At 37.8% G+C, this 19,895-nt stretch overlaps 1 protein-coding gene across 6 annotated transcripts in view; it reads left to right on the top strand.

Annotated features, from left to right (window-relative positions):
- BBX (BBX high mobility group box domain containing) overlaps window positions 1-19,895 on the top strand; it is a 284,140-nt gene that overhangs the window by 239,834 nt on the left and 24,411 nt on the right. For all 6 annotated transcript variants that reach the window (XM_047100273.1, XM_047100277.1, XM_047100278.1 and 3 more), the window contains 3 exons: window positions 7,169-8,177; window positions 9,165-9,303; window positions 12,640-12,788. In XM_047100273.1, coding sequence (XP_046956229.1) covers window positions 7,169-8,177; window positions 9,165-9,303; window positions 12,640-12,788 — 1,297 coding nt within the window. The remainder of the gene's footprint in view (window positions 1-7,168; window positions 8,178-9,164; window positions 9,304-12,639; window positions 12,789-19,895) is intronic.

Below are 19,895 nucleotides of genomic sequence, written 5' to 3'. Positions count from 1 at the left end.
GATTTTATTTAATTATGGGAGAAGTGCACATCTTGGAAAACACTGCTAAATGCCATCCTAGGGTTATGTCTACACTGTTTTGGCAGATAATAAGCCAGTACAAAATGATTGTAAACATACCTTGGCTGCAAAACATTTATTTTGTACTAAAAGGCAAAGATTTTGAAATTGAAACTTCTTGATTAGTGTCAGTGGCTCTGTTTTCACACTGCCTTGTTTTTAATCGAGCTGGATCCTTTACAATAGACAATGAAAGACAAAAGGTAATTAAGAGTGTAATAGTATGGTACATTTTGGAGCAACTTACCCATTCCTTTGTACCAGTTAAAGAACATCTATTTCTGTGGTATTATTCTTATCTAGTACACATGATTAATTATTTTTTGCTGGTCATTTCACTGTCTTTTATAGCAGAACACATTAAAGAAATGAATCAATACCTTAACATTTGTAGAAAGGAACACATTTTAAAATGTCTTCTGATTCAAAGAGGTAAAAGCTTGTCACAACTCGGATTTATTATGTCTCTGTAGTCCCCCATAGCAACCCCGAGCCTATGGCACAATCTTACCTGAACTGAAAATGGCAATCTTCTTGAACCCAGGAACATAAAAAATAATCCCTCCACTGCACATTTTATCTCACCTCTTCAATATTCCTACTGAAATTTTTCTTTGTAATAATTTTGAAGAGGGTGATTTTTATATGTCTGTCCAATATGTGCATCCTTTAGAATCTCCAGTTTCAACATACTCATTTTCATTTTTCTTTTGGGGGTAAGTTACATTTCTTCCAGCTCATCACTGACAGGCCATTCTGACTACACAAAACAGTGAGAAACTTCAGTGAGGTTTCAGTTATCAAAGTAAAACTACAATATTAGTGATTAATTCTCACTGGTGCTCTTGGGAAGCATAAGTAAGGACAGTGTGAATGCTGGTCTAGGCCAAGCAATAGCGTGGTCCTAATTAGCATTGTTTTTTATAGACTTGTAAGGTAACTTTCTTGGTATGAATCAGATTGCATTTTAGACTCAGAACTAATGAACCGTTCAATTCAACACAATTATCTGCGAAATGCCTTCTTTTTGAAAGGTACTAGGATATATTCTTGGAGGAGAGTACAGAGGTGAACAGGATCCATTTTGTGCCCCCTGAGTTACAGTTATAAAAAATATGGTGCCTGAGGGAATAGACCGTAGATATCAAATATTTATGCCAGGCATTTGATTTAAAACATTAGCATTCTGACTTCTTGGAATATAGCCATGGGAATTCGATCTAGAAGGTGTCCTGCAGACATTTTACATCCTCACTCTTCAAGAAGTTTATTGTTCAATTTAAAATAATAATAAAAGAATAAATTGTCATTTACTAAGGCATATTCTATTTCAAGGCTTGATTAACAACCAACCCTCTATTAAGGGCAACTTGACTAATTAATAACAGACATTAATTCTGTGCGTCCCACAGTGCAGTTTTATTCACCTGAGTTCACACTGATTTATGCTTCTCTGTGTCCACCGTGTGCTTATCTGTATGCATGTCCATGCATGTGAACAGAATGTAGTTTGTATGCAGGTTCGTAAGCCCCACTAAAGTTAGTTGATAAATGCACTCAAGTAGATGAAAGTAGATGTTTGTACCCAGTAGTAGAACTGAGCTTAACTATATGTTTAATGAGACTAACTTCTTGAAAGGTAACTGATTTAAGATCTCCTGCATCTAATTTTGTTGTTTATGTTTTTTTCCCCAATTACAGAATCGTTCAACCGTAGAATGAAAAAATCAAAGCAAAGTACTTAGTGTACCAGGGCCGTGACGTGCCACCAATGATATCCATAAGACTAATTCTACTACTGTCAGAAGCTAAGATTTATTCTATATGGCACAAGGCTACAGAGGGATGGTTGTCAGAATACATTTATTCTTGTTGTGAACTAGGCACTATTTTAAGTGCTGTACATGTCCAACTCATTGAACCTCACAGTATTCCTAAGAGAAATACTATTAACATCCGTGTTTTATAGATGGGGAAACTAAGGCACAGAAACGTTTATAGAAAATTAGCAAATCAGAGGCAGAGCCAGTCTCAGTCCTAGACAGTCTGGCTCCAGCATCCCTCCCTTTTGGAATAGCTTCTCGATATAGAATTTGCTCACATCTAAGAGTGATGGCATCTTCTAAGAGTTACTACATCCATAGCTGTTCCCAAGCTGTTTATGTGGAAATATAGACTGTTAATTCCTAGAGGCTTTTGAGAATTATTTCTAATAAAATGTTTGATCTCACAGAAAAGAAGGTAAAAACTGGGTGCTCTCCCAGAGTCTGTTTGCCCTGCATGACAGTTCATATCCCTGGTGGCTGTCGACTGCCTTTTCTGGGTGCCTATGTCCCCTGATACCCAGCTGAGTCCAGCCAGTGGGAGACTCTGGTGGGAAAATATGGAATGGGGGGAAGAGAATGGCCAGGATGTGCAGGGAAGGGGTGAGGAGGGGTGGGGGCAAAGCAAAGGTAACATCTCTTCTACGTGTTGAGCTCCTCCAGTTAGGCCCACCATGGTTCTGTCTTCCTCTGGAGGCCTTCCCCCATTTGTTCCTGTTGTTGCTAATCTCTGGATTGCCTCACCAACCTCCTATTTGGGTGTCTCAGTTCTTTATTACGTGGGTAACCAACCTGTTCCCTGCATTAAATTCCTCCTGCTGGATATGCTTTAAGTTGTTTCTGTTTGCCTAGTTAGACTCTGACTGGAATACAAGCCATTTTCATTTTATATTTAGTATGGTTATAAAATTGGCTGAGAATGCTGTTGGCATACTGTGTCCAGATTTCAGCAAGACTTTTGACAGATAATCTTACCATGTCCTTGTGAACAAAATAGGGGTAATTTAGATTGGATTATAAAACATTCTTAGATTGCTGAAGTTTATTAATGTTCAGATCAACCTGATGAAAGGGCTCTAAAAGTCTGCCAGAAGGCTCTGTCCTTAGCCATGTTCTAGTCAACTTACCAAAGATTTGGATGAAGACATAAAATGCAACTTAATCAAATGTGTCCATAACAGAGCTGGAAGGTGATGTAATTCAGAGTTGGAAAGGATAAACTTTATAAGGAAAAACGGAAAATCTCACAACTATATACAAGAAATAAATTATAAAAACATAGAATGGGAGAGACCAAGCTTCCCAGCTAATTAGGTGGGTAAAGAAATCCAAGATTGTTATTGACCACAAGCCCAATACAAGCCAGAGTATGACTTGGTTTTTGTTTTGTTTTGTTTTTAAAGTGGCTGGGGGGAGATCCATCTTTGGGCCCCATTAGAAGATAAGTATGTTCCTATCAGCTGACAAGTATGCAGTTCTACTTCTCATGTAGAGCATTATGGGAAAGCTAGGAACTTACTCTAAGGAAGATATTGCTAAATCCATGTTCCCTGACCATTGTAAAGCTTTATGTGTAAAGTGTTGTGTCTGCACACATTTATTCACTTTTGTATCACAACAACCCAGTGGAGCATGTCCTGTTACCCCGTTTCTCAGCCTTTATTTCCTCATATGGATTCAAGTCAAAGTTACATAGCCCACAGTGCTCTAGCCTTAGGCAAGCACTGTGGTACTTCGTCCTGAACCCAACTTACTTCCCAAAAGCCCAGTTCTTGGTTCAGGACACCATACTGCATTTAGGTAAGAGGGGCCCAACTTTTGAAAGGTTGGAAAGCCTTACATGTTAAGGGAACTGGGACATTATACCAGGAGAAGAGACTTGCATCTGTCTCCTAGGATTTGAGAGTCTGTCATATGAGAGAAAGCAGAATTCTTTATGTGACTTCAGAGAACAACTAGTATGATGGAGTGGTAGTTTTTTCCTCAAATTTTAAATATTTCAGAGAGAACCACCCTCTAATACGGTCAGTGTCTTTGTGCAGAAAGTTGGATAATTAAGTCTCAAGAATATTGTAGTAAAGTGAATTTCTACATTGAGAAGAATGTTAAATTAGATTACCTAATATGACACCCAGCTCTGAGTCTGATTTGTGTTTATTTGGGTTTTTGGTTAGTGAGATTTATGATTTGTAGTTTTTGACTCGGAGTTATTTGTTTTATTTTTATAGTTTCACTTCTAGCAATATAATTGTTTTTCTTATAATTTAGTATTAACATACTCTATTTGTGGGAGAAAAAAACTTTTAAGAGCCCGAAACAAGGAAGTAAAGCATGACTAGTGCCTGGTGTAATTACCTCCACAAGAAATATTATGCTATTTCCTGGAATATGTCCCCAGAGTGAATGTCTGCATTTGTTCCATTTCATTCCTAGCTGTGGAATCCTATCAGGGGTGATGAGGAGAATCATTTTGAAATATATTGAAGCAGAGAATGGAGTTTGCAAAGTATTATTAGGTTTGCTCAGATGAACCTATGCAAATACAAACTGTTGGCATGCCACTATAAAACCCAGTGCCTCTATGGGACATGGCTCCTGCAGGGACTTATTAAAGGTCGCCAGAGTGACAGTGGCTGAAAAACCGTAAAATTTACCTTGAGGATGCCTTTCCAGTCTTCTTTCCAGAACTAGTATTGTCTCTGCCCCCATGTAAGATAGTTCTTCATGAAGGGCTAGGATAATCGAGAAAGGAAAATAAAAATCATTTCAAAATCAGTGAAAAAACAGCACATTGTCCAACGAGAATAAAATATGCAGGGAGAATTAAATGTATCAGTGTGTCAGAATTAAAATAACATTTTTTGCTTTGAACTTACTTCTGGTAAGTTTTCGCTAAAGGGGAGTTCTCAGTCTTCGTAACTACTTGCTAAGGTCTAAAAGTTAACTTACGTGATTTCCCAAAAAAGATAGTTCCATTGTGAATCCATACTATTTCAGATCTTCCCTGTAAAAAAATCTGAAGATTGTCATGTTCATTTTTTTTTAACGTGCGTGATCTGCCTCCTCTCACCCTTCTGCAATTTCTTCTCAGGCTTATCAATTATAATTCTCACAGAAAGATTTGAGATGCGTTGAAAATACTAAGGGGAAAAATGAAGTAAAAGAGGATCTCCTATTTAACTGAATGGCTTATCTATTTAAAAAATGAGTTTTAGGGGTGCCTCGGTGACTCTGTCAGTTTGGCGTCTGACTCTTTCGGCTCAGATCTGATCCCAGGGTTGTGGGGTCAAGCCTCATGTCAAGCTCCACACTGAGCATGGAGCCTGCTTAAGATTCTCAGTCCCTCTGTCTCTCCCTCTCTCTCCCCCTCTCTCTTTGCCCCTTTCCTCTGCTCGCACTCTCTCTCTTTCAAATTTAATTTAAAACAATTTTTTAAATGAGTTTTATATACATTAACATTTCTGACAATTTTCCATTTGACACAATGTTAAAATTTTTTTAAAGAATCAGTTTCCTAACTCTTATGCTTGATTTGGGGGCTCAGCAAAACACAGTACTCTTTTTCCTCTAAGCTGCTAATACAAAATTGGTAAAATGAATAATGGAGAAGAACTCCTGTTCTGCCCTTGGCCTAATCAGCATCGTCAGCCTCATGATGAATCCTCAGAGGCAGAGAGGGGAACTTATTGATCTTTGTATTCTTTTGTTTTTTGGTTACATAAATCAAGGCATTTATTATAGGCCGGCAGTGTTTCACATGGTGGAGCTTCCGCTGCTGGTCTTTCATCTCCTTCAGGCATCTGGAGGTAGACCTTCCTGTGGTGGCAGAAGGGGTGCTGTAGGTCCAGGCACATCAACTGCCGTTTTCATGCCTGAACCACAGTGCCAGATCTCCACAGCTCCTCTTTTCATCTTGATTTTGCCACAGAAGGAGCAAGTGTACTCAGCATGCTGGCTAATTTCAATGTTCTTTACCATTTTCCTGAGAGAAGCAACAATAACAGGTCCCATATTGACCGATCATTCCAGCCTTCTTGATGCATTTAACCATGTCCTCCCAAACTAAGTCTGAGCCCAGAGAATGGTCTTTGTATCTTTAGGGTCCTCCCATGGGGCCTGGCACTTGGGAGCATTTCAGGGAATGTTTATGAATGAAAGTCCATGTATTGAAAATGAATTTTACAAAAGCTGCAATTTCCCCTTTCAGAAAATAGCTTTAGATTGAATTTTCGAGGTACCTGGGAACTGGAGAGGAAGATGGCAAGTGTTTCCTATAAGGTCCTATGTGTGAAATTTGGGGAGTTTTAAAACATAACCGGATTGCTGCCAGATGTGTTTTAGTATTCAGAATTTTTCAGATTTTAGAAAAATGATATAGTATATGCATCTTATGCTATGCAGTTAATTCCCAGGGCATAATGCAAATGCATGAAGATGCTGATAGCGAAAGCATATGAATAGTCACGTTAAATGTGAATTAAGATGTTAAGTAATTTCACATTAGTTCTGGTCAGAATTTTTAGGTGTGCAAGTTCAGATTAGATCAAGTCTGCTATCAAATGAGTTTAAAACAAAAAACACCATCACTTAGTTTTCACCACTTTTATGATCTTCAGGTTATCTGTCAGCATCTGAGGCCTGTAACGTTTTTGTTTTTGTTTTTGTTTTCATTAACCAGAATCCTCTGTAGTTATTTAATGAATCATCTTCTCATTTCTAACTTCAACTGGGTAGGTACAAAATGTTGCTCTTTTTCTCGTTTCCCCAAGAAAAAAGAAAAGGTAAACATCTAAACATTTTGGGGATTATTTAGTCAGTATTGGCATCAGTATATCATCTCACTTAAACCTCACAGAATCCTCTGAGATAATCATTCTTGCCATCCTTTTTATTTTACAAAGACAGCTGAGGAGTGAACAGTGAAATGTCTCATTTTAGGCCACAGAGTTAGCAAGTAGCAAAACTAAGACTCAAGCTCAGGTCTTTCAACTCTAGAACCCATCTTCTTTCTACCAAATCATGTTTTCATAGAAAAAGCTTCGGATGAAGCTGGAAAATGAGAATTTGAGTACATGCTTATCTAAAATGAAATGAATATATCATAATGCCTACAGCCTTTTTAAAATTTGAGTTATTGAAATTAGTTTGGCAGAAGTGGGCTGATTATTGTAAAGTTTGCTTTGATTACTTTAAAGAGGGATAGACTTTTAAAGTTTAAGCTAATTTCAAGTGTATTTCAAAAAAAATTATTTTGTCATTCTCCCATTTTTGTTTGAACCGTTTAGATGTGTCTGGCATCAGAGGGGGTTAAAATGGAGGAATCAAAGCTAATGAAGGCAAAAGAATCAGATGGTGGAAGAATTAAAGAATTGGAGAAGGGAAAGGAACAAAGAGAAATAAAAATGGAGAAAACAGATGAAGCCAGGTCACAGAAGGAAGCAGAATTTGAAAAATCAGCTAAGGAAAATGTAAGAGATTCTAAGGAACTAAGAAATTTTGAGGAACTACAAATGGATGATACAATGGATATAAAAATGGAAGATCCCAAAGAAATTAAAAAGGAAGAACTAGAAGAAGATCAAAAATGTAGTCACTTCCCTGATTTTTCTTATTCTGCCAGTAGCAAGATAATAATAAGCGATGTTCCCAGTAGAAAGGATCATATGTGCCATCCTCATGGAATTATGATCATTGAGGATCCCACAGCATTAAACAAACCAGAGAAACTAAAAAAGAAAAAGAAGAAAAGCAAAATGGATCGACATGGAAATGATAAATCCACACCCAAGAAGACTTGCAAAAAGAGGCAGTCTTCAGAGTCTGACATTGAGAGTGTTATATACACCATTGAAGCCGTTGCAAAGGGAGACTGGGGCATCGAGAAACTTGGAGAAACCCCTCGCAAGAAGGTCCGCACATCTTCAAGTGGCAAGGGAAGCATTTTGGATGCCAAGCCACCAAAGAAAAAAGTGAAATCAAGAGAGAAGAAAATGTCAAAGGAGAAATCCTCAGACACCACCAAAGAGTCAAGACCTCCAGATTTCATTAATATTTCTGCCAGCAAGAACATTTCTGGTGAGGTGCCAGAGGGTATAAAAGCAGAACCATTGACCCCCACGGAGGATGCATTACCACCGAGCCTATCTGGACAGGCCAAGCCTGAGGAAAGTGACTGTCACAGAAAAATAGAGACTTGTGGCTCCCGGAAATCTGAGAGGTCTTGCAAAGGTGCTCTTTATAAAACCCTGGTGTCTGAAGGCATGCTCACCTCTCTGCGAGCTAATGTTGACAGAGGTAAGTAACTCCCACAAAAGTGAAAAGAATATGGAAACGTAGCGAATGCCTCCTTTAGACTCATTGAGAAGAGCCACCATAAAGAACAATGTGGCATCAGAACAATATATTTGTACAGTTCTTTATGGTTTATAGACACATGTGTCATTTTACCTACATGTTTTCTAGCACCATAGAGCAGATCTTGTATTCATTTTGTAGGTAGTTCTCAGGATATGTGTTCAAATAATTCAAACTTTTTTTTTTTAACCTGGTATGGGCTGGCTTCTTGTTTTGAAAGATAAGCACTATATGTTTAAAGTTCTTATGGCTTTTAAAACTGAAGGAAAGAATTTCCTGAATCAAGCAAATCTGTTGGGCAGAATGTTGATCTGTAGGCTCCAAAAGCAAATAATCTGTCTAGCCCTCTCCATAGGTATTCAAAACTATAGTTGAAGGGAAGGCCTCTTTAAAACATAAAACCAGTTCATGTGTATACCTTTATTTCACAGAGTGTTTTATATAAATTCATCTGTTTTAAAATACAGCATCTGGCTAGGGGACTACCTCTTGCCAAGCTAAATTCCAATTTAGAGATGTCTGAGAAAATGGGTCTAACAAGCCCTGAATGAAGATCCTTGGGAGTACAGGGATATCATTCCAGTAAATCTGAGGGAAATTCACATTAATAGTGCCCACCAGCAAAGGCTTCTACACCTTAGTCTGATTCTCTAATGGGAAAGGTGATAGTAGTTAGTCTGTCTCTTGAGTCACACAGTATGCACAGTACCTGTTGAGTTGTGATAGGAAGACTTATCCCATAGCTGTATACTTTTTTTTGCATGTTGTATTATTAAGGGTGGTCCATCACGAATCGCTTAGAGGACACCAAAACTGAAATAGTTACAAATAGCATCATGAAGACGATACCTAAGGGGTCAACAATTCACTTGTGAAGCAACCTCATCCCAATATACCAAGCACATTCTGTCTCTCAAATTCCCTTAGGGAAACGAAGCTCAGGAAAAGGAAACTCCTCTGACCATGAAGGGTGTTGGAATGAAGAAAGCTGGACGTTTAATCAGAGTGGGACCAGTGGGAGCAAGAAGTTCAAGAAGACCAAGCCAAAGGAAGATTCTCTCCTTGGGTAAGTGTCTGTGAGCACAGTCAGCACACTGCATAGACACCAAGTGTGGTAGGTTTTCCAAGGTAAACCTAATTCACTAACTGCTTCTTCTGGAGTATTCATTCATTCTGCACTTATTACAGTCTTAGCAAGCGAGAGCACAGAATCTCCGCATACCACAGGGTTCCTGCTGTTAACGCGGTTGTGTGAGTGACCGTGCCATCTGCATTTCAGGTATAGTACATAGTATGTAGATTTGAGATGTAGGCTTCAGTTTGAATTGAGGCCCACCATGTATTAGTGCTGTGACATCGTAAATCCTTTAATATTGCCAGGACGCATTTTTCCATCTAAGGTTTACAATGGATATTATGTAAGCATGTTTAAGCGTAAACATGTTTATGTAAGCATTTTGCCATTTTGCTTGCCATATGTACTTTATTTAATATTACTAAAGGTTATGCACATGTATTTATAAAATAATAATGACAGCTCAAAAGGGTAAGGTAAATAAAATTATCCTTCGACCTCTATCTAACCATTTGTGTCGAAACCATGTTCTGTTGCTCTAAGATAAAAATGTTAGATTGACTCTGCTGCGGAGAATACTCAGTTATTAATTATGTGTTGAAATGCAATATCAAGCAATAGCATGTACATCGAGATAAAATCATTAAGAATTACTTCATTTTTAGTGTTATTCCAAAGACTCTTAATACCAATCTTAATATACAGGAAGGTATCTGCATATTCAGTTAAACTGTTAAAAATCCTTTGAGATTTCTTATTAGCCCAATTTGAAAAGAATATATTGAATGGAAATAAGTACATTTTTACATTTTCCATATTTTTTCATAAGTGTGTTTAAAGGTATGCAGATTTCATGGATCGGAAGTATTTGGTTTATTCATAAGTATTTGCATTTCTGTTAGTGGAACAATATGTTTTTTCCTTAGAAGTTACAATGCTTTAAAATCTGGTAATTCTAAGGCTCCAGGTCATCAGAAATGGGAGATTGGAAATTATTTCTCTTGTTAAATTCCTCAAGATGATTTACTCAGATGATATTTTTTTTTAATTTTATGTATTTCTTTTCTAATACTTTGTAAGTCCAAAGTAGTTCAAATTAGTTTTGCTTACAAACTCAACTTATAAATAATAACATAAAAATTCTCATATTCATCATTGTCAAATGATATTTTCAAATGCAGAATTTCCTTAAAAAGTGACCACTGAGTGTCAGGACCAATGCTCTGTATCTGCTAGAACTACTAGTGCCCTGTGGGTCTGCTCACTGAGAGAGGAGCAGGTCTCGTGCAGACAGTATGGGATCCTGGGGAAATAAAGCAGAAATTAAGACTCTCAGCAGAGAGGTCTCTGATGCTTCCATTAGAAACTGCTGAGAGCCGTGAGACAGGTGTTTTTACCAATCTTCTTTAGGAACAAGAAAAGTGAAACAATATTTTGAAAGTCTATCTCTGAAAAGAGATTGGTGTATGGGTTGTTTTTGTTTTAATAATTTCTAAGGAAGGCACATGTATGTAACTGGGAGTGTGGTTTTCCTATAGGCTTAAATCTCTGGTCTTGAACCTCTGGTCTTTCCTGTCCCCCACCGACCCCCCACTCCCACCCCCGCCGACATACATAGGCCTTTCAGAATTAGACTATCTGGGTCTGCTTTGTTTGGAATATACCAACACAGCGGATGAGCAGTATGAGATGCCAGTTCCTATCAGTCTTCTCTGAGATTTCTAAATAGGCATTTTAACCCCTTTTATCACAGAAAATATGCTATTTGTTGCCAAGAAAAATTCACTTAGTATTGGCAGTTCTAATCTTACAGATCTCCCCCACAAAAAAAAAAAAAACATGGATGATTATTACAGTTGAAAAAAGACAAGGAAAAAAAAGTCCCAAGGGACCTTACGAGTTACAAGTCGCATTTTCATGATTTTCTTTTGATTTTTTCAGATTATCTGAAAAAGTTATATTATAGGTAGCTTTCTGATAGTATCTGATTACTATCTGATTTTTCCATTAGTTACAAATGTTTTTTAACTGGATAGAAAAGGTGATTTTATTAATGAAGCAGTATCACCCCCACCACCCTCCCTGCTTTTTATTTTTTTAATATTTATTTATTTTTGATAGAAGGTGAAGAGGGGCAGAGAGAGGGAAACAGGATCTAAAGCAGGCTCTGTACTGTCAGCACGGAGACTGACACGGAGCTCAAACCCATGAACTGCGAGATCACAACCTGAGCCGAAATCGGCGCTTAGCTGCCTGAGCCACCCAGGCGCCCACCTTCCCTGCTTTGATAGAACTAATTAATGGCCTTTTTCCATTGACCATTCTTTGGTTATCGGACTGTCTTGTCTCTGTTCCCCAACTTGTGTATATTCCTCCAAACAGAATAGTTTTAGGTGGACACACCTCAAGTACATCCTGTGGGTAGCAGCCTAACACATTAGCTGTTAGCTTCTTGTGAGTTGACTCAAAGCTGCCCTCTCCCCAGAAGGCTTTCCATTCTCCATCCGGCATGCGCCACCATTCTGCTGCAGCTTCTCCCATCTGTTTGGGTTTCATCTTAGTTAATAAGTCTCAGTAAGTGGAAGTCAGAAGCCAGCCAGTGATCCAGCAGGCATGCTGCCATTGCTGCGTGGGGGCCTTCGAGACCATCAGAAGCAGCCCAAGGATTTCCCAACTTTGCTGGTGCCGTTTCTGCAGTCGTTCCTGGTTTGCGTGAAAGTGGTGCTGCCTGTCTGCCAGTGTGTTCATTGAAAACTGGCTCTCCTTGTCGTTGAGTGGTTTAACGCCATCCTGGTCAACTCTCCAGAATTTGTTTTTATGATCCTCAGAATTTTTGTGTTTTCTTTGTGTGTAGAGATGTTTTAAGCAAGTACTAGTCAGTAAATATGTTTTTAAAAAATAAATCTTATAAAATTGCTGATGGTGATACCCCATCACCAATAAACTTGCCTACACACACACACAAATCTTTACAATGAGAAACTTGTGTGGATGGAATATGCTTTGTGTTGAACTTAGTGGAAAATGTCCATGCCAATGGAGAGAACTTCAAAAATATTGTTATATTTTAAATAATATCTCTGCTTTTCTAAGGTAACAAACAAGGCAACCTTTCTTGTGAGTTGACTGAAAAAACTGTGCTGGTAAATCTTTTCAAGCATTTCTGAGAAGATGTTTTTTTTGTCCTACCACAGAGTTTATCAACAGTGCCCTAATTATCAGGGACCCTGTTTTTAAAATGGAGTATCTTAAAATAGGTCTCATATAATTTTCTGTTTAAATATTTATGTCACGTGCTGATTGATTCCATCCCCCCTCTCTTATTAGCTCAGCAAAGCTGGATGAAGAATTTGAAAAGAAATTCAACAGCCTCCCTCAATACAGTCCTGTTACATTTGACCGGAAATGTGTACCTGTCCCAAGAAAAAAGAAGAAGACTGGAAACATGGCCTCGGAACCGACTAAAACCAGCAAAGGTTAGATGTGTGCTCTACAGTGCTCTACAGATGTGTCCTCCTACAGTGTGGTCAGCATCTCAGCCCTCTTCTAAGCTTCTGCAACTCCCTTTAGATACGTAACTGGATTTAGACTGAGGCAGTGAGGCAGCAGCCATTAGAATTTTAGCTTGCTTTCCAGGGTTGTTTTGGCTCCCACCTCACTTCTCTCTCCCTTCTTTCTCTCCTTATCCTCCTCAGCCTCTCTTCTTTGACATCCCAGCCCGAGCATTTGCCCTTAAATATGTCATTTTTTTTTTTAAAAATGTTACACATGGTCTTTGACTTTCTGCTCTTCAGAATTCTAACCTGGAGATGTTAAGCTTTTCTTGAGCAGAAACTGTTGGCCGAGCCTCACCCTTCTATTCACTCTATCTGACAAGTTGAACTCTGGGACTATGAAATTGTTCTATTTGCGTAGTAAGAAGACTCCATTCTTTACTGGCAGTATGAACCAAATGAAAATAATGCTCTGGCAATACCTTTAAATTGGTTTTATTAAGTTTAGAAAAATGCTATTTAGCATATTCGTTTTGAAGAATATCACCATCTTCCCTTGTACATAAGGTGAGCTTTTATATTATCAGCATGACTTGGGTGGATCTCAGCATTCATCAAGGGCAACACTGTAGTTCAAAGAACGGTGGTAAAGAGTGTGAAGACTACCTTTACATGTGGGGCAGGGACTGGGATTCTAAACATAGTAACCTGCTCAGGACATTTCAAGCACAATAAAGGACTGTCCTACCCAAAATGACAGCATGGCTTTTATTGAGAAACTTGTCTTCTGATTTTACTCCAGTCTAAAAACTGGTGGGAAAAATGTATCTCTAGTTTTCCATACAGATGTGAAAGACGTCATCCCATTTAGTCACTTCCTGTAAGGACAGTGAATGGAGAAATGAAGAACTGGTGTGGCTGAGTTTTTGTTGCTTGTAGGATCTGATGGAAGAGTTGATGTAATTTACCCTGTACAAGTGGCTGCCTCCTGCCTGTTCCATGTCAGATCAGATACTTTCCCTTTTTGTGTGCATTTTAGATGGATGGATGGATAGATACAAGATAATACATATCTTCACATGAATCTTGCTAAATTCTAGCATTCGTGGATAATCAGCGATAAATATTAATGAGCAGATACAATTGCATGGATTTAGAGGGACGATATAAGGTCTAGGAAAAATTATGGTTTCTTTGAAGAAATTTAAATTTTCTCCCTCTAGACCTAAAACCTTCTTTGGACACCACAGTTGACACAACTGAGGACAGTCACTTTGTGATCTGTATCTCAAGATAGATCTGTATGGCTGAAGAAAATTCTTCCTTCGTGATTAAAGGTGGAGAGGAACATAAAAGTGATTTCAGAATTAGCTTGGTTTTCCTCTGTGGTCAATAAAAACAAGTCTAGTGAATAAAGAACTAAAAAAGAAATGTTGCTTCACCAAGTTTGCTCATCTGGGAAAAGAAAGTAGGGTTATATCGAGATCTTCCAAGATAAGTAGGAAAGAAATAAAATAGCCTTGTTGACAGGTAGGTAGCTGAACACTGTAATGGATTACCAATGAAATGACAATCTTTGTGCCCTAGGGATATCTAGGAATAGGCAAAGTAGTCCATGAGCCCAAAGATGCCAGGTATCATGAGCTCCCATAATTCTTGGATTTAAAGTTACTGATAAATACCTGACAAGCCAATAAAGTGGAACTTAATTGATTAATGCACAGGATGTATTCTCTTCCTCCACTCCTGGTAGTTGGAGACATTCATTTTCGAGCCCTGAAGCTGGCCAAATTATCTATCAGGGAATGTAACAATAGATTTATTTTTGTAAAGCTATAAAACCCTGAGTTAGGATCTATTTTCTTGAGACCTTCTCTTGGGTCTTAGTTATCTGTTATATGTTTTTCCTCTCCCAGCTGAGATTAACAGTATTTCTTTTGATGTGAAATAGGTTTTTGGAGCTTTGGATTATACTTCATACAATATCATCTTAACGCTTCTGTTATGCCTCTCAAGCCCAAAGTCACTGGTTCTTACAGTGTATCAGTAATTACGTGGGTAGGAAGTCTTTCAAGACTTTAGATTTTGCTCTGCATTCTGACTCATGGAGCAAAATGCAGTTAAAATAAAACAGACACTAAATGATATATTCTCTATTTAGCAAACTAAAGAAATAGTATTTGTAACTAATTGTAATTTGGCATTAGCACCACCAGTGCACTGTCCCACAAGTTATTAATGAAATTATCATACCAGCTGTGCTGTAATTGCCTGATCTTTAGAGGATAGAGAAGATTGTTTTCTTAGACTCTAGACTCTTTGCATCTGTGCATAATGAATTGTTCAAAGCAAAAACTGTGTATGAAATCATTAGTTTATTAGCAAAAGAGCATGTGTCCATAGGAAACCTCATTTCTTCTTCAGCAGTTTAGCATTTTGCCTTTATTTTCTTATGTGTTTATCATTCAACATTTATTATATTTTTTTCCTGCCTTATACTAGGTATGTTTTTTAGCTACTCAAGGTTATGTAAAATATATAGAATTTTTCTGAACTGTAGTATCTAGAGGAAATGGTTATGTATGTATGCATTTATACAGTCACATATCTCAACAACATAGTATCTGCATGGGTTTATGATTCTGTTTTCCCAGTTGTCTCCTTATTTATATCTGCATTTCCAAAGACTCTCTTTCCCTTGTCCATTGTCCCCTCCGCTATCTTTGCCCTATCCCTCATGTCTGTATACTGGGTCTTGTCAGAAACTCTACAACAGAAACTCTACAACTCTACGACTCTACAAGTAGGTAACTTGGTTAAGTGTCCAACTCTTGATTTCAGCTCAGTTCATGATCTCGCAGTGAGATGAGCCCCGAGTCAGGCTCTGCACTGACAACATGGGGCCTGCTTGTGATTCTCTCTCTCCCTCCCTCTCTGCCCCTCCCCTGCTTGTGTGTGTGTGTGTGTGTGTGTGTGTGTGTGTGTGTGTGCGCGCGCGCATGTGCATGCGCACTCTCTCAAAATAAATAAACATAAACTTTAAAAAAGAAAACTAGGACAAAAAGGGTGAGCATAACTAAATGATACCTTCCTCTGACTGGGCTCAGGCTATATTATAGTGGGCAGAGCACAACGACTTAGAAAAAGATTTTACCTTGCTTCTAAGAACAAATTACCCAGTAAGTTGTAATGCATCTAACTGGTACAGTTCAGTTCAGGCAGCCCAGGCCTATAGTGTTTTCTGGTTTATCTCCCTTAGTTACTTGTATATATTCAAATAAAAGCTTTAAATTATAAGTCTAAATTTAATTGTAACTTAAGGGATAGGTTTTGACACATTATTTTAAGTATATTGTTAATTTATGAAGCACTTTTTACAAAAGTATCAGAAGTCAGAGTGCTGTACAGAATAGTAATTTTCAGACAAAGTCGGGTCATGAAGAAAACGTTAATTGAGTTGAACTTAGAGTGTTTAAATTATGCCCCAGCTTGACCCTTGACTTCACTTTTCCCCTGTATATCTTCAATCTTCCCACATTGTTCCTTAGCCCATTATCACACATGCTGTTGATCCTCATATTTTAAAATTGGAATTCCAAATGATTAAAGATTTTCAATTTAAAAAAATCACAATGATAATAAACGACTCAGGTTTATAAAATTAAAGGTTGAGGACAGAATCCTCCGTTAGGGATTGAGCCAAACTGAGGCTACATTCAGTGTTACCGGACCTAGTGCTGATGTCAGCCAGCCCAGCCCTTCCTATCAAGAAGTTATAGCTTCCAGGTTGGGCAGAACTCTGTATTTTGCCCTGTTAACCGAGAGTCTTCATTGGACCAGATGTTTTCAGGAACATGGGGATAGCACATTTGCAGATGTAAAAGGTGTACCTAATATAATCCTGAGTTCCTTCACAAGGCATGCATGTCTGGCTCGATGAGGTAGCTTCTTCCCCTCATTGAATCCTAACTTGACTGTGGCTGGCTCACCCAGACTTCCTCAAGTCAGCAGATCCACATGCCCAGTAGCTGGGAGCACTTAGCTGTAAATTATCACAAAGGAATTTATTGTTTCATTGTGTCTATTACAAAAATGATAGCCAATTTTAGAATAAAACTTCTGCTTTTTTTATAGCTTAGAAACATGAAACCATTGAACCTGGGCATAAGTCACCACCATTTGAGTTATGCATAACATTTGTTCCCTACGACAGTTTTTAAAAAGCAAGGTTTACTAAATCACCTTACCTGCTGACCTTAAAAATTTATCGTAACAGGCTAATACTGAACTGGCTCCTGTGTCACTACAGCTCTTTACCCCCCCAAAGTGTCCTGTGTCACTACAGCTCCTTAACCATGAACAACATTAATGTTTTGGAAAGGTTATTTATTGTTAATGTCTCTGTGGCACTGCTCTTATCCTCTCAGGCAGAGGTTTTCTGTTGTCTACCCAGCTATGAAGTTAGGTGCCAAGGAGATGGATTTTGTCAAATTACAGGCCATCCTGCCTAAAAACTTCAGTGGAGACCTAAGCTAGTTTATATGCCAGCAAGAAGTGATTTTTGTCATAAGGAAGTAGAAGCTGATTCAAACGCTCCTTCAAGAAATTTGTTTTGGCGATGCGGGAGAGAAATGGAATCAGAACTTGAGGTGGTAGTTTAGTGAAAGACTGTTGAAGTTTTTTTTTGAGTAATCTCTTCCCCCAACGTGGGGCTTAAACTTACAACCCCAAGATCAAGAGTTGCATGCTTTACCAGTGGAGTCGGCCAGCACCCCCCATTGGCAATTTTTTTGGTTTCTGAACAATGGCTTCTGAAACTCTCTTCTCCGCTTTTCACTTCCTACCTTATTTTCCTTCCATGTATGTTTCTGCATTAATATAATTAACTGAGGGGGAAAATGGTAATAAATTTCCTTATTTTTGCTGTTTATTACAAATTTTGGCTTTCTTTCCTTTAGACAAAATACCACACATATGTACGTGTGAGCAGAAATTGTTCACTTCTTGACTCTGAAATTGCTGCTTCCCAGTGACTGCAATTATATCTTCTGTATTACTCCCTTCAAGTTTGTCACTTTCTTTTTTATATGAAATTGTCATTTACTTAGTTTTATTTTATAGCTATAGTTTGGGGGATGGCTAGGAGCAAGGAAGTTTAAAAATAAAAGTTTACAGAAGCTCCTGTATGTACCAAATCACTCTGGATGTTCTTTTCTCATGTTAAAATTGACAACTGCTATCTTTAGTTCTATCCTTAAATTGTACTTTTTAGATTTCTCTGAGTATGGTTGGGTCTGAAAATATGTATCCTTTTCTTCTTCCCTAACTCATTCCATCCCTCCTTATGGTCCTAGGAGGTCTCAGAATTGTTCTTCTGCATTCTTCCACTTCTGTTTTATGTGATTACCTGTGTATCATTCAGGGCACCAGCCTGAAGTTTCCTAGGTTGTATAAAATATGTAAAGCAGTGATTGCAAATGGATTATAGAGAATACCTGTAATATTAGTGTAGTACATACACATGATATATATTTTTTATATTTGTTAAATTTATTTTCTTTCCCTTCTTGCTCACTTTTTCCCAAAAAAAAGTCAACAAGACATTTTCTATTTCTATTTCAAACCACCACCGGCTAACTCAGAAGTATTTGCTTGTGGTTATTTAAAAAGGATGGCTTGGTGTAGTCATCAAAAAATGCACAACTTTCTGTTATCAGTAACAATAGCAACAACTGTCATTTCTTGAGCTTTTACTTTGTGCCAGCCAGTGGTTTAAGAACTTTGTTCATGTAACAAGTATTATTCAGAACCAGTCATATGCTAAACACCATTCTGGCATGTAGAATATATCTGCGAATGAAAACAAAGGATTGTGCTGCCATGGTGGTTCCTTATGGCAGGGGTACCAGGTAGTAAACAAGCATAAACAAAAAACAAAGCATATAATGTGTTAGAAGGTGAGACATGCTGTGGGGGGTGGGGGGGGGAAGAGTAGGTTCGATAGAACAACTAGGCGAAAGATCAACGAGGAAAGAGAAGACTTGAACAGGTAACATTAACTAGTCCTAAAAAAAAGTACAGGTATACCTCGTTTTATTGCATTTAGCAGATACTGTGTTGTGTTACAAACTGAAGGTTTGGGTCAACCCTGTGTCAAATATATCAGCATTCTAACATTTACTTACTTGATGTCTCTGTGTCACACTGGTGATCTGTGATCAGTGATTACAACTCAGATAATAGTTAACATTTTTTAGCAATAAGATACCCTTTTATTAAGATACGTGCTTTTTTGTAGACCTAATGTAATTGCACACTTAATAGACTATGGTGTAGTATAAATGCAGCTTTTATATGCATTGGAAACCAAAACATTAATTTGATTCACTTTATTGCGATGTTTGCTTTATTGCGGTGGCCTGGAACCAAGCCTGCAATATCTCCAAGCTGTGCCTCTATATAAAACACTCCACCCATCAATAGTAGAATATATATTCTTCTGCAGTGAACACGGGAACAGTCTCTAGAATGCACCATATACTAGGCCTTAAAACAAACCAATAAATTTAAAAGGATTGAAGTAATCAAATTACGTGTTCAGACCACAGTGGAATGAAATTAAATGTCAACAGCAGGAAATATTTGGGAAACTCACGAATATGTAGCAATTAAACAATACAGTCTAAATAACTCAATAAGTCTAAATAAATAATTAATAATTCAAAGAAGAAATTCATAAGGAAATCAGAAAATACTTTGAGATGAATAAAAATGAAAAAACAACATGCCAAAATTTATGGGCTACAGCTAAAGCAATGCTTTAGAGGGAAGTTTATAGCTTTAAGTGTATATGCTAAGAAAGAGGAAAGATCTCAAATTAATAACCTAGCCTATCTTGAAACATTGTAAGAAAAAGAGCAAACTAAACCTAAAGATAGTATAAGAGAGGAAATGATAAAGATGAGAGAGGACATAATATAATTAAATAAAGAATAGAAAATCAATAGAGAGTCAATGAAACCAAAAGCTGGTTCTTTAAAAACAACAAATAGGAGAAATGTTTAGCTACACTGACCAATTAAAAAAGAG

This window comes from Lynx rufus, unplaced genomic scaffold, assembly GCF_022079265.1.
Source record: "Lynx rufus isolate CCGP_SWC_20201006 ecotype Redwood Valley unplaced genomic scaffold, mLynRuf1.p SCAF_5, whole genome shotgun sequence".
Classification (NCBI taxonomy): domain Eukaryota; kingdom Metazoa; phylum Chordata; class Mammalia; order Carnivora; family Felidae; genus Lynx; species Lynx rufus.
Note: the sequence above shows the minus strand (reverse complement) of the source record. Positions and strands in the feature narration are given on the sequence as shown.